This window comes from Globicephala melas, chromosome 5 (genome assembly GCF_963455315.2).
Source record: "Globicephala melas chromosome 5, mGloMel1.2, whole genome shotgun sequence".
Classification (NCBI taxonomy): Eukaryota; Metazoa; Chordata; class Mammalia; order Artiodactyla; family Delphinidae; genus Globicephala; species Globicephala melas.
This window is the reverse complement of record NC_083318.1, coordinates 21,912,002-21,934,942: the sequence shown is the minus strand read 5'-3', so window position 1 is coordinate 21,934,942 and position 22,941 is coordinate 21,912,002. Positions and strand designations below refer to the sequence as shown.

Genomic DNA, 22,941 nt, shown 5'->3' with positions numbered 1-22,941 from the left:
CATTGACCTAGGTCAGGTCACACCTGTTCCTGTATCAATCACAAAGGTTAATTAATTCCTGTCAAATATACCCCAGAAAACTATTGTAAATCTAAGTGGCCAGAGGGATGGAATTCAAGTAGGGCATGTGGTTATTTCAGAAACATTGGTGGAATCAGCTAATACTGGGGGCCATTAGGAAGAGGAAAATGAGATAAAAACATTTTCTCAAATTTTTGTCTTGGGATCCCCAAATTAAACTTATGCCATAGCTTGAAATTTAGAACTTATAGAAAATAACATAATAATATGCTATTCCTTTTTCTAGCTCCTCTATTTTCATTTAACTGTTTATAATGACTCAAATTGGTAACAGAAAAGGAGAGAAAGAGAAAAGCTGCATCCCTGTTTTGGTTTCCTTATGAAAAAACTTTGTAGCCTTAACTGTAAGGAGAGATTCCATTGCTATAATATAAAGACTGTTGTTTTTGCATTTTCTAGTGGCTGCCTGCTTTGGGGCATTTTTATTTCCTGAAAATGTCCCATTAAAACATTTGTTTAAAAACATTATTTGTCATATATAAATACATTACATAGAATGTGTATTCCTAGAAGGTTAATGGACAAAAAAAAATCTATCGATTTCGATTTTCTGTGTTATTATTTTATCTGTTTCTCTCTCTTGCATTGCTAATTGAATTATTTTAAGAAGCATTTAAAGGAGATTTCCCCTCCACCCCGTAGTATTGCATCAAATTACTATAAGCCATATTGTGTCTTTTTGGTCATTTGTGATCTAAAGGGAACTTGCTATTTTGATTCCAGAATCAAAAAGCTGAAACAGTCCACTCCTGTCACACTTTCTAGAACACTGAGGGATATATTCATAGACACACTGAAAAATAATCCAGCTCCTTCCATGTTGCTAGCACACAGTAACAGACTCCAAACACTTGCAAATAAACAATAGTGAATATTCCCTGTAGAACTCAGCAGAGCTGGCAAACAAATCCCAGGAAACTGTAAAATATCCTCATCTACCTGCTGTGCACCTTCATTCCTCTTCCATAAGCTATTTCTGCCAACCCTGGGGACTGTAATTTTTTTTTTTTTCACCTTAGAGAGTAGACAATGCCACTCTGCGCTGCATTAGGAAGGGCTATGGAAATTTTTTAAATTGAACATTTTTTTAATAATAGACTTTATTTTTTAGAGCGGTTTTAGGTTTACAGAAAAACTAAACAGAAAGTATAGTATAATGTTCCTATATACCCCTTCTCCTCCCAACACACAGTTTCTCCTATTATTACCATCTTGCATTAGTGCGTTATACTCGTTATGATTGACGGACCAATATCGACGTAGTATTATTAACTGAAGTCCACAGTTTACATAAAGTTTCACACTGTGCGGCACTGTCCTATGGGTTTTCATGAATGCACACTGTCACGCGTCTGCCATTACAGTATCATACAGAAGAGTCTCACTGCCCTAAGATTCCCCTGTGCTCAACCGCTTCATCTCCACTCCCTCCACACAGCCGCTTGGCAGCCAGTGATTCTTTTACTGTCTTCCAAGGTTTTGTCTTTTCCAGAATGTCATAGAGTTGGAGTCATATAGTAGCCATTACAGACTGTCTTTTTTCACTTAGCAATATACATTTAAGGGCCATTCATGTCTTTTCATGGCTTGATAGCTCTATTAAACTTTTAATTTTGATATAAATGTAGTTTACATGGAGCTGTAAGAAAGAATACCAAGCAATCCCACGTACCTTTTCCCAGTTTCCCACAAGAGCAACATCTTGTAAAAGTATAGTACAATATCACAACCAGAATATTGATATTCATGCAGTCAAGAGAGTCCTACCAATCACTAATGTCTCCCATTTATATATATATATCTTTTCATTTTAAGATGCTATAAAATGGAATCATACAGTATGTAACCTTTGGGGATTGGCTTTTTTCACTCAGTGTAATTCCCTCAAGATAGATCCATTTGCTGTGTTTCAATAGTTTGTTCGTTTTTATTGCTGAGTACCATGCTTTGGATGGACCACAGTGTTTTTAACTTTTTACCTACTCATTAAAGTACATTTGAGTTGTTTCTTTTATTATTATTAAGAACAAAGCTGCTATGACCATTTGTGTATAGGTTTTTGTATGAACATAAGCTTTCATTTCACTGGGATAAATGCCCAGTATTGCTGGTAGTCCTATGTTCAGTTTTTAACAGAGCCTATTAAATTATTTTCTAGGGTGGCTGTACCATTTTACATTTCCAACAGTGATGTATGAGTGATCCAGTTTCTCCACACCCTCCCCAGCATTAGATGCTGTCACTATTTTTCATTTTGGCCATTCTGATATGTGTATAGTTATATCTCATGGTTTTAATTTGCATCTTTCTAATGACTAATAATGTTGAACATCTTTTCCTATGCTTATTTGCCATCTGTATATCTTCTTCAGTGAAATATCTCTTCCTGTCTTTTGCCCACGTTCTAATTGGATTGTTTGCTTTTTTACTGATGAGTTTTAAGAGTTCTTTATATATTCTAGTCTGTTTTCAAATATGTGGTTTGCAAATATTGTTTCCTACTCTGTAGTTTGTTTTTTCATCCTCTTAACACAGTCTTTCTCAGAGCAAAAGTATTTAATTTTGCTTAATTAAGCAAAGTTCCTTTTATGGACTGTGCTTTTGGTGTCAAGTTTAACAACATTTTGTCCAGCCCTAGATCCCAAAGGTATGATCATGTAATTTTTCTTCTTTAGCCATTTAATATGGTAGAATACATTGATTTCTGAATATTGAACCAATCTTGTATGCCTGGAATAAACCCCACTTATTCATGGTATAGAATTCTTTTTCTGTATTGTTGAATTCTATTTACTAATATTTTGGTAAAGATTTTTGCTTCTATAAGCATGAGGGATATTGATCTGTAGCTTCTTTTTTTGTGTGTTGTTTCTGTTAGCTATCAAGGTAATAAGTTAATTGGGAAGTGTTCCTTCATCTTCTGTTTTCAGGAAGAGACTATGTAGCATTGGCGTTAATTCTTCTTTAAATGTTTGGTAGAATTCTCTGGTAAAACCATCTAGGTCTGAAGATATCTTTTGGGGGAGATTTTAGAATTATAAATTCAATTGCCTTATAGCTATAGGATTAATCAAATTATCTACTTCATGTTGGGTGAGATGTGTTACTTTCTGCTTTTCAAGGGATTGGTCATATTTTTTCTGTTTTCAAATTTATGTGAATTTACATGTAGAGTTGTTCATAGTATTCTCTTTTTATCCATTTGCTACCTGCAGTGGCTGTAGTGATATCCCCTATTTTGTTCCTGATACTGGTAATTTGTATCTTCTACATTTCTATTTTTCTGTGTCAGTCTAGCTAGAGGTTTGTCAATTTTACTGATCTTTTCAAAAGCCAACTCTGTGCTCAACTGATTTTTCTCTACTGTTTTTCTGTTTTTAATTTCTACTCTTATCTTTATTATTTTCTTCCTTCTGCTTGCTTTGGGTTTATAGTATAGATTTGATACTTTTCCTCTTTTTTTAATGTATGCATTTAGTGCTATAAATGTCCCTCCCAGCACTGTACTGTCTATGCCCCATAAATCTGATATGCTCTATTTTTAATTTCAATGAGTTCAATGAATTTTTTTATTTCCCTTGAGACTTCTTCTTTGACACATGGATTGTTTAGAAGTGTGATTTTTTTTTTAGTTTCCAAATGTTTGGAGATTTTTCTGTAAACTTTTTGTTACTCATTTCTAGTGTGATTCCATTGTGATCAGAGATCATACTGTATATAATTTTGATTCTTTTAAATTTGTTGAAGCTTACTTTATGGTCCAAGATATTGGTCTATCTTGGTATATACTCCATGTGCACTTGGAAAGAATGTGTGTTCTATTGTTGTTCAGTAGAATATTTTATGCTGTTTATAAATATTTTATAAACGGTAGGATTATATCCTACTGGTTGATGGTGTTGTTGATTTCTTTTATATCCTTGCTGATTTTCTCTCTGTTGTCCTATCACTTGTTGAGAGAGGAATGTTGAAGTCTCCAACTCTAATTGTGGGTTTATCTATTTCTCCTTTTAGTTCTATTAATTTTTGTTCCATTTGCAGCTCTGTTTTTTGGTGCATACACATTTAGGATTTCTAGGTCTTCTTGGTGGATTGACACTTTAATCATTATATAACGTTCTCTGTCTCTGGAAATTTTCTTTGCTCTGAAGTCCACTTTGGAATTAACATAAGCGCTTCTGCTTTCCATTGATTAATGTTTGCTTGATATCTTTTTCTATCCTGTTACTTTCAACTTGCCTATATTGTTCAAGGCACTTACTTGAAGTGAGTTTCTTCTAGACAGCTTATATTTGGGTCATGTTTTGTTTTTTTGTTTTTTTGCGGTACGCGGGCCTCTCACTGTTGTGGCCTCTCCCGTTGAGGAGCACAGGCTCTGGATGTGCAGGCTCAGCGGCCATGGCTCATGGGCCCAGCCTCTCTGTGGCATGTGGGATCTTCCCGGACCGGGGCACAAACCCATGTCCCCTTCATCGGCAGGCGGACTCTCAACCACTGCGCCACCAGGGAAGCCCTTGGGTCATGTTTAAAATCCAGTCTGCTAGTCTCTATCCTTTAATTAGGGTATTTAGAATATTTTTATTTAAGCTCTACTACTGATGTAGTAGAGCTTAAGTCTATCAGTTTATTTTTTGTTTTCTGTTTGTTGTCTCTGTTTTTCCCTTCTGTTTTCTTTTTCCTAGCTTCCTACGGATTACTTGCACATGTTTCAGAATTCCATTTTTATTTATCTATAGTTTTTCAAGTGTACCTGTATAGTTTTTGGTAGTTGTTCTATTACATTATATGTGCTTAACTTATCAAAGTCTACGGATATTGTCATTTTATCAGTTCAAGTGAAGTACAGAAAACTTATCTAACTTCATGTCTATTTACCCTCCCCTGTTTATAATAAAATTGTGTTAACTATTTTCTACATATATTTATATCAGAGTTTTATAATTTTTGCTTCTATGATCAAACATAATTTAGAAAACTCAAGAGGGGAAGGAAGGCTTACTGTATTTACCCACGTTTTTGCTTACTGTAATCTTTTTTTGTTCCGATGTTCTAAGATTCCTTATTTTATTGTTTCCCTTTTGTTTAAAGAACTTAATTTAGTTATTTGCTATGGTCTGAATATTTGTGGCCCCCCAGAATTCAAATATTGAAATCTTAATGTCCCTGATGGTATTAGGACATGGGGCCTTTGGGAAGTGACTAGGCCATGAGGGTGGGGTCTTCATGAATGATATTAAAGACCTTATGAAAGAAGCCCAAGAGAGCTTTCTTGTCCCTTCTACCATGTGAGAACACAGTAAGAAGTGGGCAGTCTACAACTCAGAAGAATGATTTCAACTGAACCTACTATGCTGGCACACAGATCTCAGACTTTCAGCTTCCAGGCCTATGAGAAATATATTTTTGTTGTTTATTAGTCACCAGTCTTTGATATTTTGTTGTAACAGCATGAACCATTCTTCGAGGGTAGGTCTCCAGGCAACAAATTTCCTAGTTTTCCTTCATCTGAAGATGTCTCAATTTCCCCTTTATTTCTAAAGAATATTTTCATTGGGTATCAGATTCTGGGTTGACATTTCTTTTTTTTCAGCATTTTTGTGCCACTTCCTTCTGAACTTCATGATTTCTAATGAGAAATCCACTGTCATTCTCATTTTTTTCTCCCTATAGGTAAGTTGTCATTTTCCTCTGGCTGCTTTCAAGGTTTTCCCATTGGCTTTAGTTTTTAGAAGTTTATAGTATGTCTTGTTGTAGAGTTCTATAGATTTATCTTTTATAGAATGCTTTTAGCTTCTTGAATCTGTAGGTTTATGTCTCTTGCCAAATTGGGGAAGTTTTCAGCCATTATTTCCTTGTGTACTTTTCCAGTCCCACATGCCTCCTCCTCTCCTTCTGGGACTTCAGTGATACAAATGCTGTATCTTTTGTTCTGGTCACACCAATCCCTAAGGCTTTCTTTTTTTTTTTTTCCCAGTCTATTTGTTTTTCTCTGTTGTTATTATTGGGTAATTTCCATTGTTCTATCTCTCAATTCACCATTTCTTTCCTTTATTCCCTCCATTCTGCTACTGAATCCATCCACTGAACTTCTTATTTTGGGTATTTTATTTTTCAGTTCTAATGTTTCCATTTGGTTCTTTACAACTTTAATTTCTCTGCCATGATTTTTTATTTCTTTGCTAAAATTTTCTATTTTTCTTTCATTTGTTTCCAGAAATTTGTAATTGCTCTTTGAAGTATTTTTATCATGGCTGCTTTAAAATCTTTGTTATTTAATTTTAATATCTCAGTCACCTCATGTTGGCACCTGTCTTTTTTCATTCAGTTTGAGATCTTCCTGATTCTTGGTATGACAAATGATTTTTTTATTTGAGCCTGCATATTGTCATATTATGTTCTAAGAATCTTGCTCTTATTTAAGCCTTCTGTTTTATCTATCCTAGTCTGACACTGCTTCAGCAGGGGAAGGAGAGTGCCACCTCATCACTGCCAGGTGGAAGTAGGAAGTCAAGGTTTCCCAGTTGGCCCCTACTGAAACTTGAGGAGGGTCACTTAGTTACTAGTAGGAGGGGGTAGGAGTTCAGAATCCCCACCTGGTCTCCACTAACACTACAGGGATGGAGGGTTGTTACTGGCTGACAGGGATGAAAGTCCCAGCTTCCTCCTTAGCCCCTCTGATACCACCCTTATGGGAGCATCGGGGCACCTCATTACAGCCTTGCAAGGGTAAAATTCTGGGCTCCCCACTTGAACTTTGTTGATATGGGTGAGGCCAAAGTTTTTCCTGTGGTATTTGGCTGAAGTAGAGTAGTTATTGTCTAAAAGTTTTCTGTCTTTCTAGGTTGCTTCTTTCCTGGTCTTGGCTAGTGAGAACAATCTTTTTGGAGGCTTTTGGCTGCACCTTTTGGTGTTTCTGGGTTAATAGCATCTTCAGCTCCAAGTCTGGGATATATGGGGCTAAAAGAAAACCCAGAGAATTCAGTACCTTGTTGTTCCTTGGATCCTGAGGAAGGACTTTGTTGTCCCTAGCTGGTCTGCCTTCTTCTCTCCAACTTCCAGAGTCTTCTTATGTTTATTTTATACATAATGTCCAGGATTTTTAGTTTTACTTAGTAAAAGTATAGGGAAAAGTAGATCTATTCTATCTTCCCAGAAGCAGAAGTCTTGATATTATAATTTTTATAATTAGTGGAGCTCCTCTCTGGGTAACATCAAAATATATAAACAAATTGATTTTTTTTCAAGGCAAAATGGGGAGAAAATTTGTAAGTAATTTTATTATTTTATCCCTAAAGACCTCCAAAAGCCTAATTATTAGGGTTAATTTGTTACATCAGAAAATGTCCCCATCAACCAGCATAATTATTTATTTTACAAATGGTCCAATTTTTCTTCTTTGCATTTAAGAACAGTCCACAGTGGCAAAAGAACTCTGTGGGTTACACAAAAAGATATTTCTGATTAAAGGTGCAAGTGGAGGAGTTTTATTTCTTTGGGATTTTAGAAAAGTCCTTCAGTACTAGAAATAGAAAATAACAGTTGTTTACTGAACATCTCAGTTGTTTACTGTTGTTTACATTCAGTTGTTTACTGAACATCTCCTATATTTAAGGCATGGGGGACACAAAGACAAAAACATAAAGAATGTGCAAGCCATAAAATAAGTAAAACGGAATCAAGTAATTGTGATTCAGTGCTATGGGAATACAGAAAAGGCATGAATAATTATGAATAAAGATTTTAGAGAAGGAATTGACAGAAATGGCACATAAGCTAGATTGAGAAGGATTTGTTCATTTAATGCTTATCACCTACCTACTTTATGTTAGGCTCCTTGGTGCTAGATGCAGAATGAATAGCATTCTGACAGAGACAGGAAAATGGGTGGCATGGGCCAAAGGGTAGACATTCTTGTAACAGAGACTGCTAAAATTGATACAGAAAAATGTTGGGAGTCAAACAGAGCTTATGAAGAGAATTATGATCAGTGTTGTTTGAAAACTCACTAAATAAGGAAAGATTAAATTAATAGTGTCATTAGCTTACTTTCATTCACTCTTTCTATGTGCCAGGTATGATGCTAAGTGTTTGATAAGAAACATTTTATTTAATCCTCAAATCAACCCTATGCAGTAGGTGTTATTATTAGCCCCACTTTAGAGATAAGGAAATTGAGGTTTACAAAAAATAAGTAACATATCTATGATCATACAGTTAGAAAGTAGTAGAGCCAGAATTCAACCCAAGGCAGTCTGAGTAAAGAGCCTATATTTTAGTCACTATACTAGCATATAGAGGGCAAAGATTATGAAATTTAGCAAAGCACTTAAAAATGCTTATCTTGGGGTTTTCATGCACATGAATATTGTTTTACAGATGTAGATGGCATGGACCTGGGCAAAAAAGTCAGCATCCCCAGAGACATCATGTTGGAAGAATTATCCCATCTCAGTAACCGTGGTGCCAGACTGTTTAAGATGCGACAAAGAAGATCTGACAAATATACATTTGAAAATTTCCATTATGAATCTAAAGCACAAATAAATGTAGGTATAACTTGATAATGTGGTATCTAAATAAACGGGCAGCACTTCTAAATTTATATGTGTTATTAGATTCTCAAACAAGTATTCTACAAATTTTCTTTTCATTGATTCTGTTAGACTTTTTAGTTTCATGATAATGAATAGTTTAGGTGGATAAACAAAGGAAATATTATGCATGATATGAGTATCTTTTTAGTTCAGTACAGACATTGTAAGTTTGTAGATTTGGCACTGAAGAGCTCCTCTGTTCTGCTAAGACCAGGGAGAGGGAGTGGACATTGTGGTACTAAAAGTTTCCATGGTCTTATCACCACTGGTTAAATGTTTGGGATGGAAATATTTCCAAAGCACACAGTGCTCCATAAAGTAAGTATAAGCATTTTATTGGCTGAATACATCCTGGCAGTAAAACATGCCTGGGAACTACAGACACAGTTGATCTCCTTTCAAAGCATTTATTCCATATTGTGTAGGGAAGTCTGTTATTTATTAACAACAAAACCAATGTGGATAAAACTCTTTGGACAAAAGTTTTCATCAATCAGAAGTTTAAAAAAGCAAACAATATTTTACATATTGCATGAATACCATATTCTCTTGTCATTCAGAGAGATTTTAGAGGAAGAAGTTCGTAGTAGAAAAACAATTAGCTTTGGGAAAATGACTTTAAAAATAAAATACCAGGTATGAAGAATCAAAAAGTAACAGTGCATTGGTTCTAAATTTGAGGAGATGCTAGAGACTACAACAAATATAAGTTGTTTTTTTGTCTTTTGTGTATTTTTATTGAGGGTTTCTTCCTGTAGCTATGAAAAGTCTATAAGTTTACTTATGAATTTAAACCTGAAACCTTTCCAGCTGCCATCACTAGTTAAGTTGTTTTGAATGGACAGCTAAATTCTTTAAAGCAAACAGACTGGTTTCACTGACCTTTTATCATAATTACTAAAACACATTACAGAACTAACAACCGCACTCACAAACAATACAATTTTTTTCATTCCTGAACTATTTCCCTTGTTATGATGCTGGTTAACAATAAATGGTTAGAGAACATCTTAAACAGTTTCTTTTCACATTAATGAGCATCCTTCAACATCCATGAATTGAATTTAGTTATAATTATGAATTCAGTTAGACATCAAATTTTACTCAACCATAGTATTTACACTTATGAAGAATGGTTTTCACTTGAAGTCATGGATAAATGCAATGTTATGTTACCCTATAATTATGCCCAGTATCATCTTATCAGAAAATGTCTGCAGCTACTACAGCATGAGCCTAAAATAACCCTTAACTCATCTGACAGAGTGTAATTATATAATCATATTCTTTCAATAATGACAACAGAGAAGCAGCTTTGAAGAATAATATGAAATATAGCAGCTTAAGGGAGATTCTCTGAAAAGTCATCTACAAGTCTAGACATCTGAATAAATGAATAAATCTAGTTTTCATAACTTACATTTATATCTCTAAGTATAATGCTTTAACTACAGTTCTGGTGGAAGGTACAATGAGATTTAAAATGTCCATTAGAATAAAGCATATTCTCTTATCACTAGTATTTCCAACTACTGACAATAATCTTATACACCTGTGGTCAAATGTTCTGGTCATAGGTAAAATGTTTAAGAACAGGTCTTGATAGTTTTTCAGTGTTCCTAGAAGATTGGGAACTAAATAAATAAAATAATCCCAAATAGCTATATTGAAATAAACAATTAAATGCTGATAAATAACATAGAGCAATAAACAATAATAATATATGGAATAAAGTCACATGTCATTGAGTTACATAACATACTCTGAAGTCTGATGAAATTTACTCTCTCTTCTTTAGAAATGAGGAAAGTAGTATTCAAGGAAGTACATATATTTATTTGGCTTAAGTAACACCATAATAAGTAGACTGAAACCCAGCTCTCAGAATTCTAGAGTTCTTGCACTGACACTTGTCATGGTGTAATTAAAAGAAACTCTGGCCTGGAAACTGGAAGACCAGGGTTCAGTCCTGGCTCTCCCATAATCTGTGTAATTTGGAGTCAATTTAAAACTTTCTTTGCCTTTCTGGACCTGTTTTCTCATTTATAAAATAAGGGATTGATGCAAATGGTTTTGTAAGGTGTTTTCTGGCTTTAAAGATCTGTGTTCTCTGATCCTAATTCTAAAAATGACCTGCATAATAAATCACTGAGGAAGGTAGTGAGCTACATTGTATGATGACACATTTGCTTTATCACGGTATTAGATTGCAACTTGAAGCAAGCATTGATAATGTGACCGGAATTTAAAAAATATTAGGTTCAGGTCTAGTTCCATTCATTTATTTATACTTTTGGCAAAAATTTATTGATTGCCTACCATGTTCTAGAAACTATGCTGGGATTTCAAAGATAAATAGCTCTTGTCTAGTGATAGAGAGACAAAATAACATTGAAAAATAGAAAACAACTATTTACTTATAATCTAATTCTTGAATCATCTTTATATGATTTATATCAAATTAACTTATTGACTACATTTTCTGAAATGACCTTTTCCTTTTACTGCTTCCCTTGAGCTATAGATATTGTCAAAATAATTATTTAACTTATATTTATGAATTTCTTATTTTATTATAATGTTCAGGACATCATTAGATGAAAATATAAATCAACTCCCTGGTAATGAATGCCATTGGTTTAAATATTAAGTGTTATTAAAAAAAAAAAAAGCACAGCTTTGGGCTTACTCTATTGCTGAGAAACTGGCAAACTGAAGCCACACAAAACTTCTTATGTCATAAATAACAACAGAAAATAGGCATTTTTAAAAAGAAATGAAGATACGTTGCTTGCTACATATGCCAATTTTGAAGCCCTAGTTCATGAACTGATCAACTTCTTACAGAAATAGGCAAAAAAAAAAAAAAAAAAAGGATGAAGAAAATGAGCATTAGAGTGAAAATAAAATAGAAGAATGATTCATCAGAATTAAAAGTCCCTTCTATAAATCACAACAAAAGGATGTTAATCAAAACAATTCACATTTTACAGTTAAGACTACATCAGCTTTTAGTAACTATGGACTTTTCAAAATCCTTAAAATATTAGATAATACTGGGAAAAGGGGAAGTATACTGTAACAAGTAATTCTGAAATAAGACCAAACTAAATATATTGAGATTCTGAACATTTATTTATTTTGTTCAAAAAATAACTTTATAAAAAATACTTTAAGGCTCATATCATAACTAAAATAAGTCACTACCCAACTATTAAAAGCCTTTGTTTGTATACTTAACAATGACAATAGAGCTACTAGGTGTCTCCTGATAATTAATGACTATTTAGAAAGAGTTGATTTTCCTATCTATAAATGAGGTTAGTGTGACAATTTTTAAATTAATGTAGGTAGAATGATTTGTAAGTTTAGGTGAAATTCATTTCATGGGCACATTTCAGTAATTTGTAAAAAGTAATTTTTATGCATGATACAATTAAACTTTCTATATTTATGTCAACTAGCTTTTATTTATAATTAAAGTTAGGGAGAACTTTTCTCTTTTCTAAGAGGTGATGTAGGTTCAGAAGTGATAAAAGATATTAATCCAGTCAATTAAGTTGAACACTTAAGACAAGAGCCAAATTCAAAACATGGAAAACTGATGTATCTGAGTATAGCATTACTCATCTCTAGAAATTGTTTCTTATTGCCTCTTGAGTAAAATGCAAACTTTCATGCCCAGTAATCAAGACCCTGTACTCACCTAGTTGATGTTGCCTCTCATGCCTTCTTGCATGGCTCCACAAGCCAGCTTACCCCTACTAACATTGCCCTACTCATTTCCACAGCAACTTTACCAGGGTGCTGCCTAGAGTAAGGTGAAGGTAAAAGGCACCTGGAGAGTGGCTGTGGGTGGGAGAAACCTGAAAATGCAATAAACTTAATTTTCTTCATAATTTTATCAGGGGAGGCCTTAATTTATGGCCTTTAATTATAGTATTTGGATTTTAGGACAAAATAGTCTTTTATCCTCACATTTCTATAAAGTTGAATAAGTATTAAACTGTAAAATTGTACTTTACCTTATCATCTTATAAATAAATACAGAAATGAAAAAATATTTTAGACTACTTTCTGCTTATGTCATACAGAAGAAAGTCAAAATTGGTCTTTATTTGCTATGCCTTTCAATAAATTTTTCCTTCTAAAGTTAAAAGATGATTTGACTTTACGCACTTCTTAAATAGATTGGCTTTTTAAAAAGTATATATATATTTCTCATATATGATTAAAACAATACTTTACCATAGAGATAAGTCCTAGCCATATTTCTGAGGATATAACCTATTACAATGTCTGTTTTTCTCTGTTAAAATGCAAACTGATTGTTTTTAAACTGCTATATTGCCATAGAATAAATCCCAAATTATAAGAGTAAAACAAATTCACCTAAAACTTTAAAGACAAATGCTCTTCTAAGCATTTTATTTTCTAGAAACCCCAAATTCTTCCTTCTATAAGTTCATGCAGCTTAAAGTGCAAATATTTTTTGTTATATATGACTGCTGTCCAAATTTCAGATTAAATTTTAAAACAAGGCATATTAAAGCATATCATTAAATCCCAAGTATAAATAAAATAGTAATGTAACAATGACTAAGCCGTATGTTTGGTGAGTATGCTGTATGATATTAAGTTAGTAAACACTTAAAAATTAAATACTTAGATTTCCCTTTTAGGTATGTTGAGAATAGCAAATTACATAATTGATACAAAGCCCTAGACACAGTGCCTGGCACACAGTAAGGCTCAATTAATTAAGTGGATTGCCATCACAAAACAGATCTTAGATTGGTATCAGTAAAATTTCTCATTCAATAGCTCAACTAATTACAATATAAATTATTGAGACCTCATGTAACAATGAAGTGGCATTGTATTTAAATTCTAAGTATACAAATGGCATCTTGCACATATGATTTCTCCTATTAGTGTATCTAATATTTTTGAGTTTTCAGTTGAGTTTACTTTTGATCAAATACAGCACAATATTGCCATGCAGAATGAGAAATTGGATGGAAGCAACTTGGAAAGTGGTTCACAGCAAGCCCCATTTACTCCTCCTAACACCCCGGATCCACGAAGTCCCCCAAATCCAGAAAACATTGCACCAGGTAACTAATCCCCTTACAAATAGAACAATAAAGTTGTTATGCACTTAAATATATGACTCAAGTCATTTGGATTCTTTAGTAAATGGTATCTAAATGATACAGCTTTTCTCATTATATATTTACTTTGTAGATAAGTTCAGGACAAATGTAAAGATTTAGACCTAGAGGAGTCTTGTAAAACATTTACAGGAGTCTTACGTTCTTTCAGATGGTCCATTGTATTTGTTGGCAATCACCTATTATATTAAAAATTAAGTTGTTTGTAATTATATTGAAATCCTATTTGTATAGAACTGTATAATTTATGAATTGCTATGATATATATTGTCTAATTTAATAATAACTCTATGACATTTATTATAATCCTCATTTTACAAATTAAGAACCTGAGGTTGTGAATAGCTATAAGCCAATATTGACTGTTCAAGAATTAAATCCAGATCTGGTACCAAATTTACAGATGCCTCATGTGAAGCGACCTTGTGGAGATTGCTTTTGTTATTTTCTGCTCTCTTACAGAACCTTAAATGCAATCCTTTAATACTGTATATTTGTTTATTATCTTAAAAGAGAAGCAAATGCTATCCAAATCAGTATATGTTACTTAGAAGTACTGTTTGATTTTGAAATATTCAATCAGAAAAATTATCTGATCTATTTAGACAATAACTTTTCAAAATAACTTAAAGCAAATACCCTTAAGTTTTTCCTCAAGAGTAATGTATAAAGTAGGTTTATAAAATTTTCAACTACTTTTATATTGAAATTAGCAATACTTATGTCATATGTTTGTAAATTAAACAGTTAAGTTTAGCAAGAGTACTTCCGGAAATCTTCTCAAATAGCACTAGTGTTTTTGAAAATATATAAGTAAAGCAACTGTATAATATTAAATCTTATTTAAAAGTAAGTTGAATGTCAGTCACTGATGAGCTTAGACTTATCAGGACGTTCTTACTGAACACAATGAGAAAAGGTATTGATAAACATAATAAACTAACATTGAAGGGAACCAAATACACAATTAGAATGCACAGAATTCTGAAGTGAAGCATTGTAATAGAGTTCTCAAATAGCTTTACAATTTTAAGTTCTCGAATACAACATTAAGCACATGGGGGAAAAAGAAGCTTTAGAATCAGACAGACCTGGGTTCAACCTGCAGGCTCCTTTCATTTCTGCCCATTTTACTACTGTGTTGGGAAGGAAAATAAATCTCTTTGAGTCTCAGTTTTCTCCATCTGTAAAATAAGGAAAATAAATCTCACTGCACATGGTCATTGTGAGAATTAAATGTGAAAATGTAAGTATAGTCACTAACATATAATAAAGTATTCAGTTAAAATTAATCCTTTCCCTACCCACCTTTATATTCTTAATACTCAACAGACTATATACATATTCTTTTAGCTCCAACCACTATATTGCAACCTCTTGCTTTCTAATGTTTGGAATGGTAGGGTTTTTTTTTTTTTTTTTTTTTTTTTTTGCGGTACACGGGCCTCTCACTGTTGTAGCCTCTCCCGTTGCGGAACACAGGCTCCGGATGCGCAGGCTCAGCGGCCATGGCTCACGGGCCTAGCCGCTTTGCGGCATGTGGGATCTTCCCGGACCAGGGCACGAGCCCGTGTCCCCTGCATCGGCAGGCGGACTCTCAACCACTGTGCCACCAGGGAAGCCCGGGTTTTTTTTTTTAAATAGGAAACAGAAGACATATAGAAAAGTTTATGTTGATTCAATCTGGTACTCCCATTACTAAGTTAAAATGTTTATTATTAATCATTATCATAAACTATGAAATTGCAAAAGGAATAGAAAAATTCATCTCTACCCTCAAGGAATCATACATAGGGAGACAGGACAAATGTCCACACTATATTTGTAGTCTCATTTTCTCTCTGCATATATAATTCAATATCATATGTACATTTTATTTACCATCAGGAATCTATCTATTAATATCTATCTATCTATCTATCTATGTATATATATAAAGAGAGAGAGAAATTTTGAAAATACAAATTCATATAGCTATTTAAAGCTAAATATTCAATTATTAAATATTTGGATATGTCTGTGTAATATAGACTAAGAAAAGGGAGAGTTTGGAGGTTATCAGATAGCTTGTGATTAAGCAAGAGTAATGGATCCTTCCTTCTTGGTCGATGAGTTGAAAAGTATAACAAATTCAGGGGGCAAATTATAGCTTATCCCAATTTAGCAAAAATTTTTATTGATTAACCTACTATGTCTCCACAAGCCAACTTATCTCAAATATGAATTAATAAGTCTTACGATGCCACAATACTGTAGGAATGAAGTTCCTTTGAATTTAAATAAGTTATATTAAAAATATATTTAAAAATCAAACAAAAATGTTGGCATATAGCATTGTTGAATTGTATTATTTCTCAGAGGTTAAACTATGTGGATTCTTTCTTGTAAATAATTCAGCGTATCAAAAAAAGAAAAAAGTTATTAGTTAATTCTGTCTATTAAAAAATCTGAAAACCTGGAATGTTCAAAAATGTGAAAAGATTAGACCATTTATAGTTCCTCAAGTCAATAGATTATTATTAGATTATTACAAAACCCTTAAAATGATCATGAACATGATGTAGAAGCTTTCAAAAGTATTTCAAACAAAATTGATTTGCAATAAAATACAAGATTCCATGTGCACTAGAATTATAGTTATGTGATCATTATGCTTATAGGTGAAGAAAAATGGGAAAAATTGTGTTTTGGTAGTGGGATTTGAATACGTTTTTAAAAATACAGAATTTGAAATTTTCCAATTTCTATATGGTTGACTCTGATCAATTTTAGGAAAGGAATAGGAAATAAAATGTGGTAGTCATGGTAATGGAGTTATGTATACTATACAAAGAAAAGACATGGTAAAAGGTAACTCTGCTTTCCTGGGAAAGTCAGGAGTGAATAAACAGAAGTGATAACCTCAAGCTAAGGCTTAAAATAGCAATTTGTAGGTGACAAGAGTTAGAGAGAGTGTTCCAGGCACAGGGAACAAATGGAACAAATAGGGAGGCATAACAGGATACAAGTTTCAAGTAGATCCACAGTTCTGGAACATAAAATGTGAGAGGAGAGGGCAGGAGATGAGGCTGGCTGGACAGCTAGGTAGGGCCATTTGTGTCATACTGAATAGTTTTCTTTTTTTGGCCACACTGCATGGCTTGTGGGATCTTAGTTCCCTGACCAGGGATTGAACACAGGCCATGGCAGTGAAAGTGCTAACCATTGGACCACGAAGGAATTCCCTTGCTGAGTAGTTTTGACTTTTGTCCTGGGGAGCCATAATAGAACCTGGAGTAAGGGAAGTGAGTGACCTGATAAAGTTTTCCACTTAAAAAGGTCACTCAGGCAGCAACAGGGAGGTGCCTGGACGAAGGGTTGAGAGCTAAAGGATAAGTATGAAGACTACTGTGAAAACCCAGGCAAGGGATGTGCAGGGCCTGAACCAGGTAGGGAAAAATGGAAATGAGGAGGAAAGAGGTAATTTGCTAGAACAAGATCTCCCAATGTTCTGTTTGCAAATCACCTGCATACAATTTGTAAGCAATATCTGAAACTTCCTGTCTTTGGAGGGAAGACTCCATTATCAACATTTTAAGTCGGTGCCAAGGTGATTCAGAAACACAAAGTTGAGGGCCCCTATTTTAGAAATCCTCAAATATAGTTGGTAATACTTATTGATTTGTTGTGGGAATGAGGAATTGTTTAGGACAGTGCTTCTGTCTTGGACATCTGAGGGTAGTAATAACATTTGCTAAGATGACCAATATACAAAAAGAAGCAGCATGTATTGGAAAACGGATACATGTAGGTCTACATAGGTTATAAAGAGTGCCAGGAGAGTATTAATTTGGACAAATATAATAGGTGGTTGAATAGAAGGGCCTGGAGATCAAAAACAAACCTTGGAATCGTCAATATGTAGGTCACAGTTAAAGCCAAGAATATAAATGAAATTTTCTAGGCAGAGTGTATAGTCTAAGAAAAGAGCTTTGGGTAACACCAACATTTAAGCGGCAAGCGGAGAGAAGCAGCTTACCAAAGAGACTACCATTTGATACCGGAGACAATCAGAAGAAAATTAAATTACTGCAAAAAATAACTGTCTACTGGTGAAATTATCAAGAGTTTTTGGAAAAGAAAAAGTAATTTTTAGTGTAAAGAAAGGATAGGCATGGTTTGACAGAAGAAAACTGAAAACATTTTAGAGAAGGAAAAGAGCATCAGGGAAACCCCAAAGTAGGAGTGATCACATGGTAGAGGTTTTGACATGGTGGAAGAGAGAATTATATGAAAGACATAACTAGGTGGTATGGTAGTATAGCTGGAGAGTAAACAGCTGTGCCTTTGAAGACTTGAAGAATGTCACTTAATGCATGTGAAAATGGTTTCACATTTATGCCAGGAATTTGTGTGACTTTTAAATGGTAATTACAGAAAATTTCTAGCTCATGTGAAAATAAATTGAGGAGGTGAGACTGGAAGAAGAAAAGTTAGAAATCCTCAGGAACAAAGTAAACAAGGGATGGACACATCAGGGAATAAGAAGGGCCTGATTAAGACAGTGGAAACAAATTGCTTCACCATTTTGAAGCTTGAACATTTTACAGACCACTCAGAAATTTAGGATAGTCAACACCTGAACGTTACTTCTAAAGAATCAGCTCCAGAGGAGGGAGATTTTGTCTTCATTGATATTTCCCCAGAACCTAGACCACAGTAGACACTCAATTTACATTTCTAAATTAATCCATTAAGTGTGGTATATAAGGCCTAGTATAAATTAATATAAGGGGCACAATTTTTTAAAAATTAAGTTAATAGTTTCACTGAACAAATACATACTAAGATAGTCAAGGAAAAAATTAACTATGATTTGGTAAAATTAAACACTAAGTGGTTTCTTTTGAAAATTCCATGAATTAAAAGGGGTTTAAAAATGTCTCACACTTTCAGACTACTCTTTTCTGAGAGATCATAAAAAGAATGCACTCTTCATAAATTTACCCCTGCATGAAAAATTAAACATGGGAAAATGTTAGGTGGAGTTTAGTAACTCTTAGGCACTCTGTGTTTACTTATTCTTGCAATATTTTTCCAAAGGATATTCTGGACCACTGAAGGAAATTCCTCCTGAAAGATTCAACACCACAGCTGTCCCTAAGTACTACCAGTCACCCTGGGAACAGGCCATTAGCAATGATCCGGAGCTTTTAGAGGCTTTATACCCTAAACTTTTCAAGCCTGAAGGAAAGGCAGAACTGCCTGATTACAGGAGCTTTAACAGGTAATTCAATTATCCTGGGTGACACTTCAGCATGCAATACCAAGGCTTTTATATCATGGTATGGAGAACTGAATCTTCTGGTAGAAAAAAATTTTTTAAAGACTCTAAATAGCAAAGACTCATTTTTGCAATATTATTAATATGTCAAACCTTAGTCCCTTTTTAGTGTAACAATGAATGCTATAATACAGAAACAATCACTAAGATCATCTCCCACATTTTAAAATGTTATTTTAATAATAATAATTTCTAATTTGAAGGTTGATATTAGTTTATGTGTTGCTCCAAATGACAATGCTGTTCAAGAATTTCAGAAATAATTTGCATGCAGGACTGTGAGAATTACCATCTAACTCTAGGTTCCAATTTATATTTGCGTAGGCTTTAAGCCAGATTAAAGGTAATTTAGGGCCAAGACTCCAGCACATATACACACCAATACTTATGCTACCCAAAATACTGCCAAATAATATCTGCATTATAGTTTACACAATGGACATTTATTTTTCCCTGTTATCCATTTTTTATAATTTTCATATATTTTTAATGGTCTCATAATCCATTCTTTGACCACTAGATTTTCATTTTAGAGCAAAATATCTCCGGTATCCTGTCTCACACCCACTCAATTTATAGGCCGCTTAGTGATTATTCACTTAAAAATTAATAAATTAAGGAGTACATTTTTGATTTACAAAAGAATGCCACAAAGTCTGCATTTAAATAGTGACCTTCCTTAGTACTTTTCAAATTATTGTACTAGTAACAATTTAGTTTTCACATATTGCTATAGTAATAGTATGAGTACTACATCTATTATTAGTAATACATTAGTAATACATCTACTAGTATTACACCTAGTACTACTAGCATTATTAGTAATGCTAATAGTATTAGTACTACATCTATTGCATAAATGAGGTATATCATAGAATTTAAGGAGGGTTTGAGGTGTGGCAAAGAAAAGATGTTGAAAGCCCATTCTAATCAATGATATAATTTTTTTCAAAAATGAGAATGTAGAAAATTATAAAAGTAAAACACTAGGAAGAAATGGAAACTAATGGAATACTTGAGGCTTGTTTTTGAGATTAGTGCTTTAGAGATGCCATATGACTTCTGTATACCTTGTGGCTTCAGCACCCCATACCTGCTGAGCAGCTTGCTTCCAGTTCTACAAACACACTATAGTATCTGGGTTGGTTATAAAGAGATGCCTATTGATTGTATAAAGACCAAGTGAGTGCTATAACAATGAACACAATACTATATAATTAGGAAATGTAGCTCCCTGTGTTAAATCAAGGCTTTTGTAAATGTAACACTGTGTGTGTGTGTGAAAGAGAGAGAAGGAGGGGGGGAGAGAACTTAACTTGCTAGTAGTTCTCCTTTACCTGAGAAAATTTTATTTTAATATATCTATTTTTTTCTTTTTGTAAAAACAAATGAGAACAGAGACAGGGAGAGGAAGGGGGAGGAAATAAGTAGTTTCCAAATATTCTCAAAGTCTTTTGCAAAGAGTAAAATAATGCTCTTTGGTAGCCCCATATTATTATACATAATTACTAGATATTGTTAATAAAGCATGTAAGAGTGAGATGCAGTCTTACAGCCTTCAGCAGTGGTAATGACTAGATGAGAATGGGCTCCCAAGTCTAATCATAATCTCAAAATAGCCCATAGTTTAATACAACTTTGTATTCTTATACTCATTTTGAGATATTTAAATATTTATGTTATATTTAAATAACACTATATTAAACCTATGTAACATGTGAGGAAAAGTAAACTAGGAGCAAGGAGGTTTCCAGCTCTGCTTCAAAAAGCTGTATGACTTTGGGTATGTCACTTAACCTTTCCTTGTATTAATTGCATCATCTGTAAATACATTGTATGATTATATGATTAAGTACCTTTAAATATATTACATGCGTTATCTATTTAGTAGAGCAATTTATTTTAACTTCTATACAACCATTTTATATAATTTTTTACCTTATAGAATAATCAGTAATTATTATGGGTGTTTTATATGTCCAGCACTATTAATTTTTACAAATGCAAACCAATTATTGATCAATTGAAATAAACAACAACAAACAACAAAGCAACAAAACAGATTCATATATTAACTGAATCTGAGTAAAACAAGCTTGTTAGTCACTACATAGACGATAAAGTGTAAAAATCATTTTAAGTCAGATCTATGTTTGAAGAAATTATGTTACGGGAATCACAGAGATGCACAGTGATCTTTTAGTAGAATATTCCAAATCTTTCAGTGGAATTTTTTGCTTCACTAACTAAAACTTGAAACTATTTTCAGAGATCTTAAAAATCTTACAAATAGTCTCTCACTTTGAATGCTTAACATCTCTGTTAAAAGATTTTCTTTACTTTGTGTCCGAGGGCAATAAAAATTTAAACAGGATATAGTCTCAATGGTGCCAAAGAAAAGAAAACTGCTTTTCAAAGAGCAACCTTTCACTGGATAAGCGGTAGGAGGTAGGAGATGGGTGATGAACAGAAGGGAATGTTTTCATTTACAGAAGAAAATGACCCACCAATTGGGTGGGAAAAACAAAACAGAACTGGATAAAAAGGGAAAAGCTAATGCACTAAATGCCAAACCCAAATATTGGATTTCAGTGGCACGGGAACATTTCTTTTTTCATTTAATTCAGAAAAAAAATAAATACATAAGTAAAGGTGATTACTGGAATTAATAAATACAAGATTAATTGACCAAATTCAGCCTAAATCTAGAAATGCTCAACTCCAGCCTCTTGTATCCAATGGATATCTATACTCTTAAACTCCCGCAAATGAATGTATGTCTTGTGCAATTGCTGGAGGCCCCACAATTAAAAAGACCACGGCTGGTTTAATGTTTTGTTTTAATGTTTGAAATTCTTAACAATTTTTTAACAAAGGGGCTCGAGTTTTCATTTTGCACTGTGCCCTACAAAATTATGTGGCGGGTCCTGATCCCAGGTTCTAAACTTTACCCTAAGCTCCTCTGTATTCAGGAAATTTTTCCCTTAAAGTAACTACATTGGTCCATATGTGTTTTTTTCCCCCCTCACGTTTTACTCTTCTATTGTCTGTGAGTTCATTGAGGTTAAGACCTACTACAATCTTTGAATTCCTAGCATATAGCAGAGTGTCTAGATATAATAAGCAATCAGTAATTCGTTAGATGAATAAATGAATGAATCAACGAACAAACTATTGCTTTACAGTGGTAAATTTCTAAAATGACAAAATGTTGTCTTGGACATCTTGGACATCCAAGAATAAGTTTTACTTATGTACTGAGTCAAATTTGAGTCATAAAGACTCTTCAGTTCACTAAATCATGTAACAAAATGTGGGACATTAATCACCTAGTTACATCATGAATGTGATAGCAACCTGGTTTGACACCATCTAGACACAGACAAGTGGTTGAGATTCCTAAATATACTGCTCTACTTAGAAAGTGATCTGAGAAGGCCCAATACTCCTTAAGAATTATCTTGTGCGGGTACGATATAAAGTAGTATAGAAGAGAAGGCCTTCAGTGAGTTTGGATGCCTAGATTTAAATCCTGATTCTACACCTTACTAGGTGGGTGACTTTGGGAAAGTCATTTAACTATCTGTGCTTCAGTTTCATCCATAAAATGGGGATATAAAAAGAATCAACTCATAAGTTTGTTGTGAGAATTTAATGAGACAATCATGTAAAGCTTGGTACTCAAAGTGTGGTCAGACCAGCTGTGCTGGCATCACCTGGGAACTGGTTAGAAATGCAGAATTTCAGGACACACACTAGATTGACTGAA

General features: G+C 33.7%; 1 protein-coding gene and 1 long non-coding RNA gene across 2 annotated transcripts in view; one reads left to right on the top strand and one right to left on the bottom strand.

The window, feature by feature from the left end:
- LOC115857176 (uncharacterized) overlaps positions 1-22,941 on the bottom strand; it is a 190,033-nt gene that overhangs the window by 144,575 nt on the left and 22,517 nt on the right. Inside the window, exon 3 of the long non-coding RNA XR_009563945.1 lies at positions 14,941-15,033. This is a non-coding gene — a long non-coding RNA (uncharacterized lncRNA). The remainder of the gene's footprint in view (positions 1-14,940; positions 15,034-22,941) is intronic.
- The window catches only part of MYOZ2 (myozenin 2), a 34,695-nt gene that overhangs the window by 7,952 nt on the left and 3,802 nt on the right, over positions 1-22,941 (top strand). Inside the window, exons 3-5 of the mRNA XM_030863967.3 lie at positions 8,458-8,627; positions 13,663-13,792; positions 18,932-19,115. Coding sequence (XP_030719827.1) covers positions 8,458-8,627; positions 13,663-13,792; positions 18,932-19,115 — 484 coding nt within the window. The remainder of the gene's footprint in view (positions 1-8,457; positions 8,628-13,662; positions 13,793-18,931; positions 19,116-22,941) is intronic.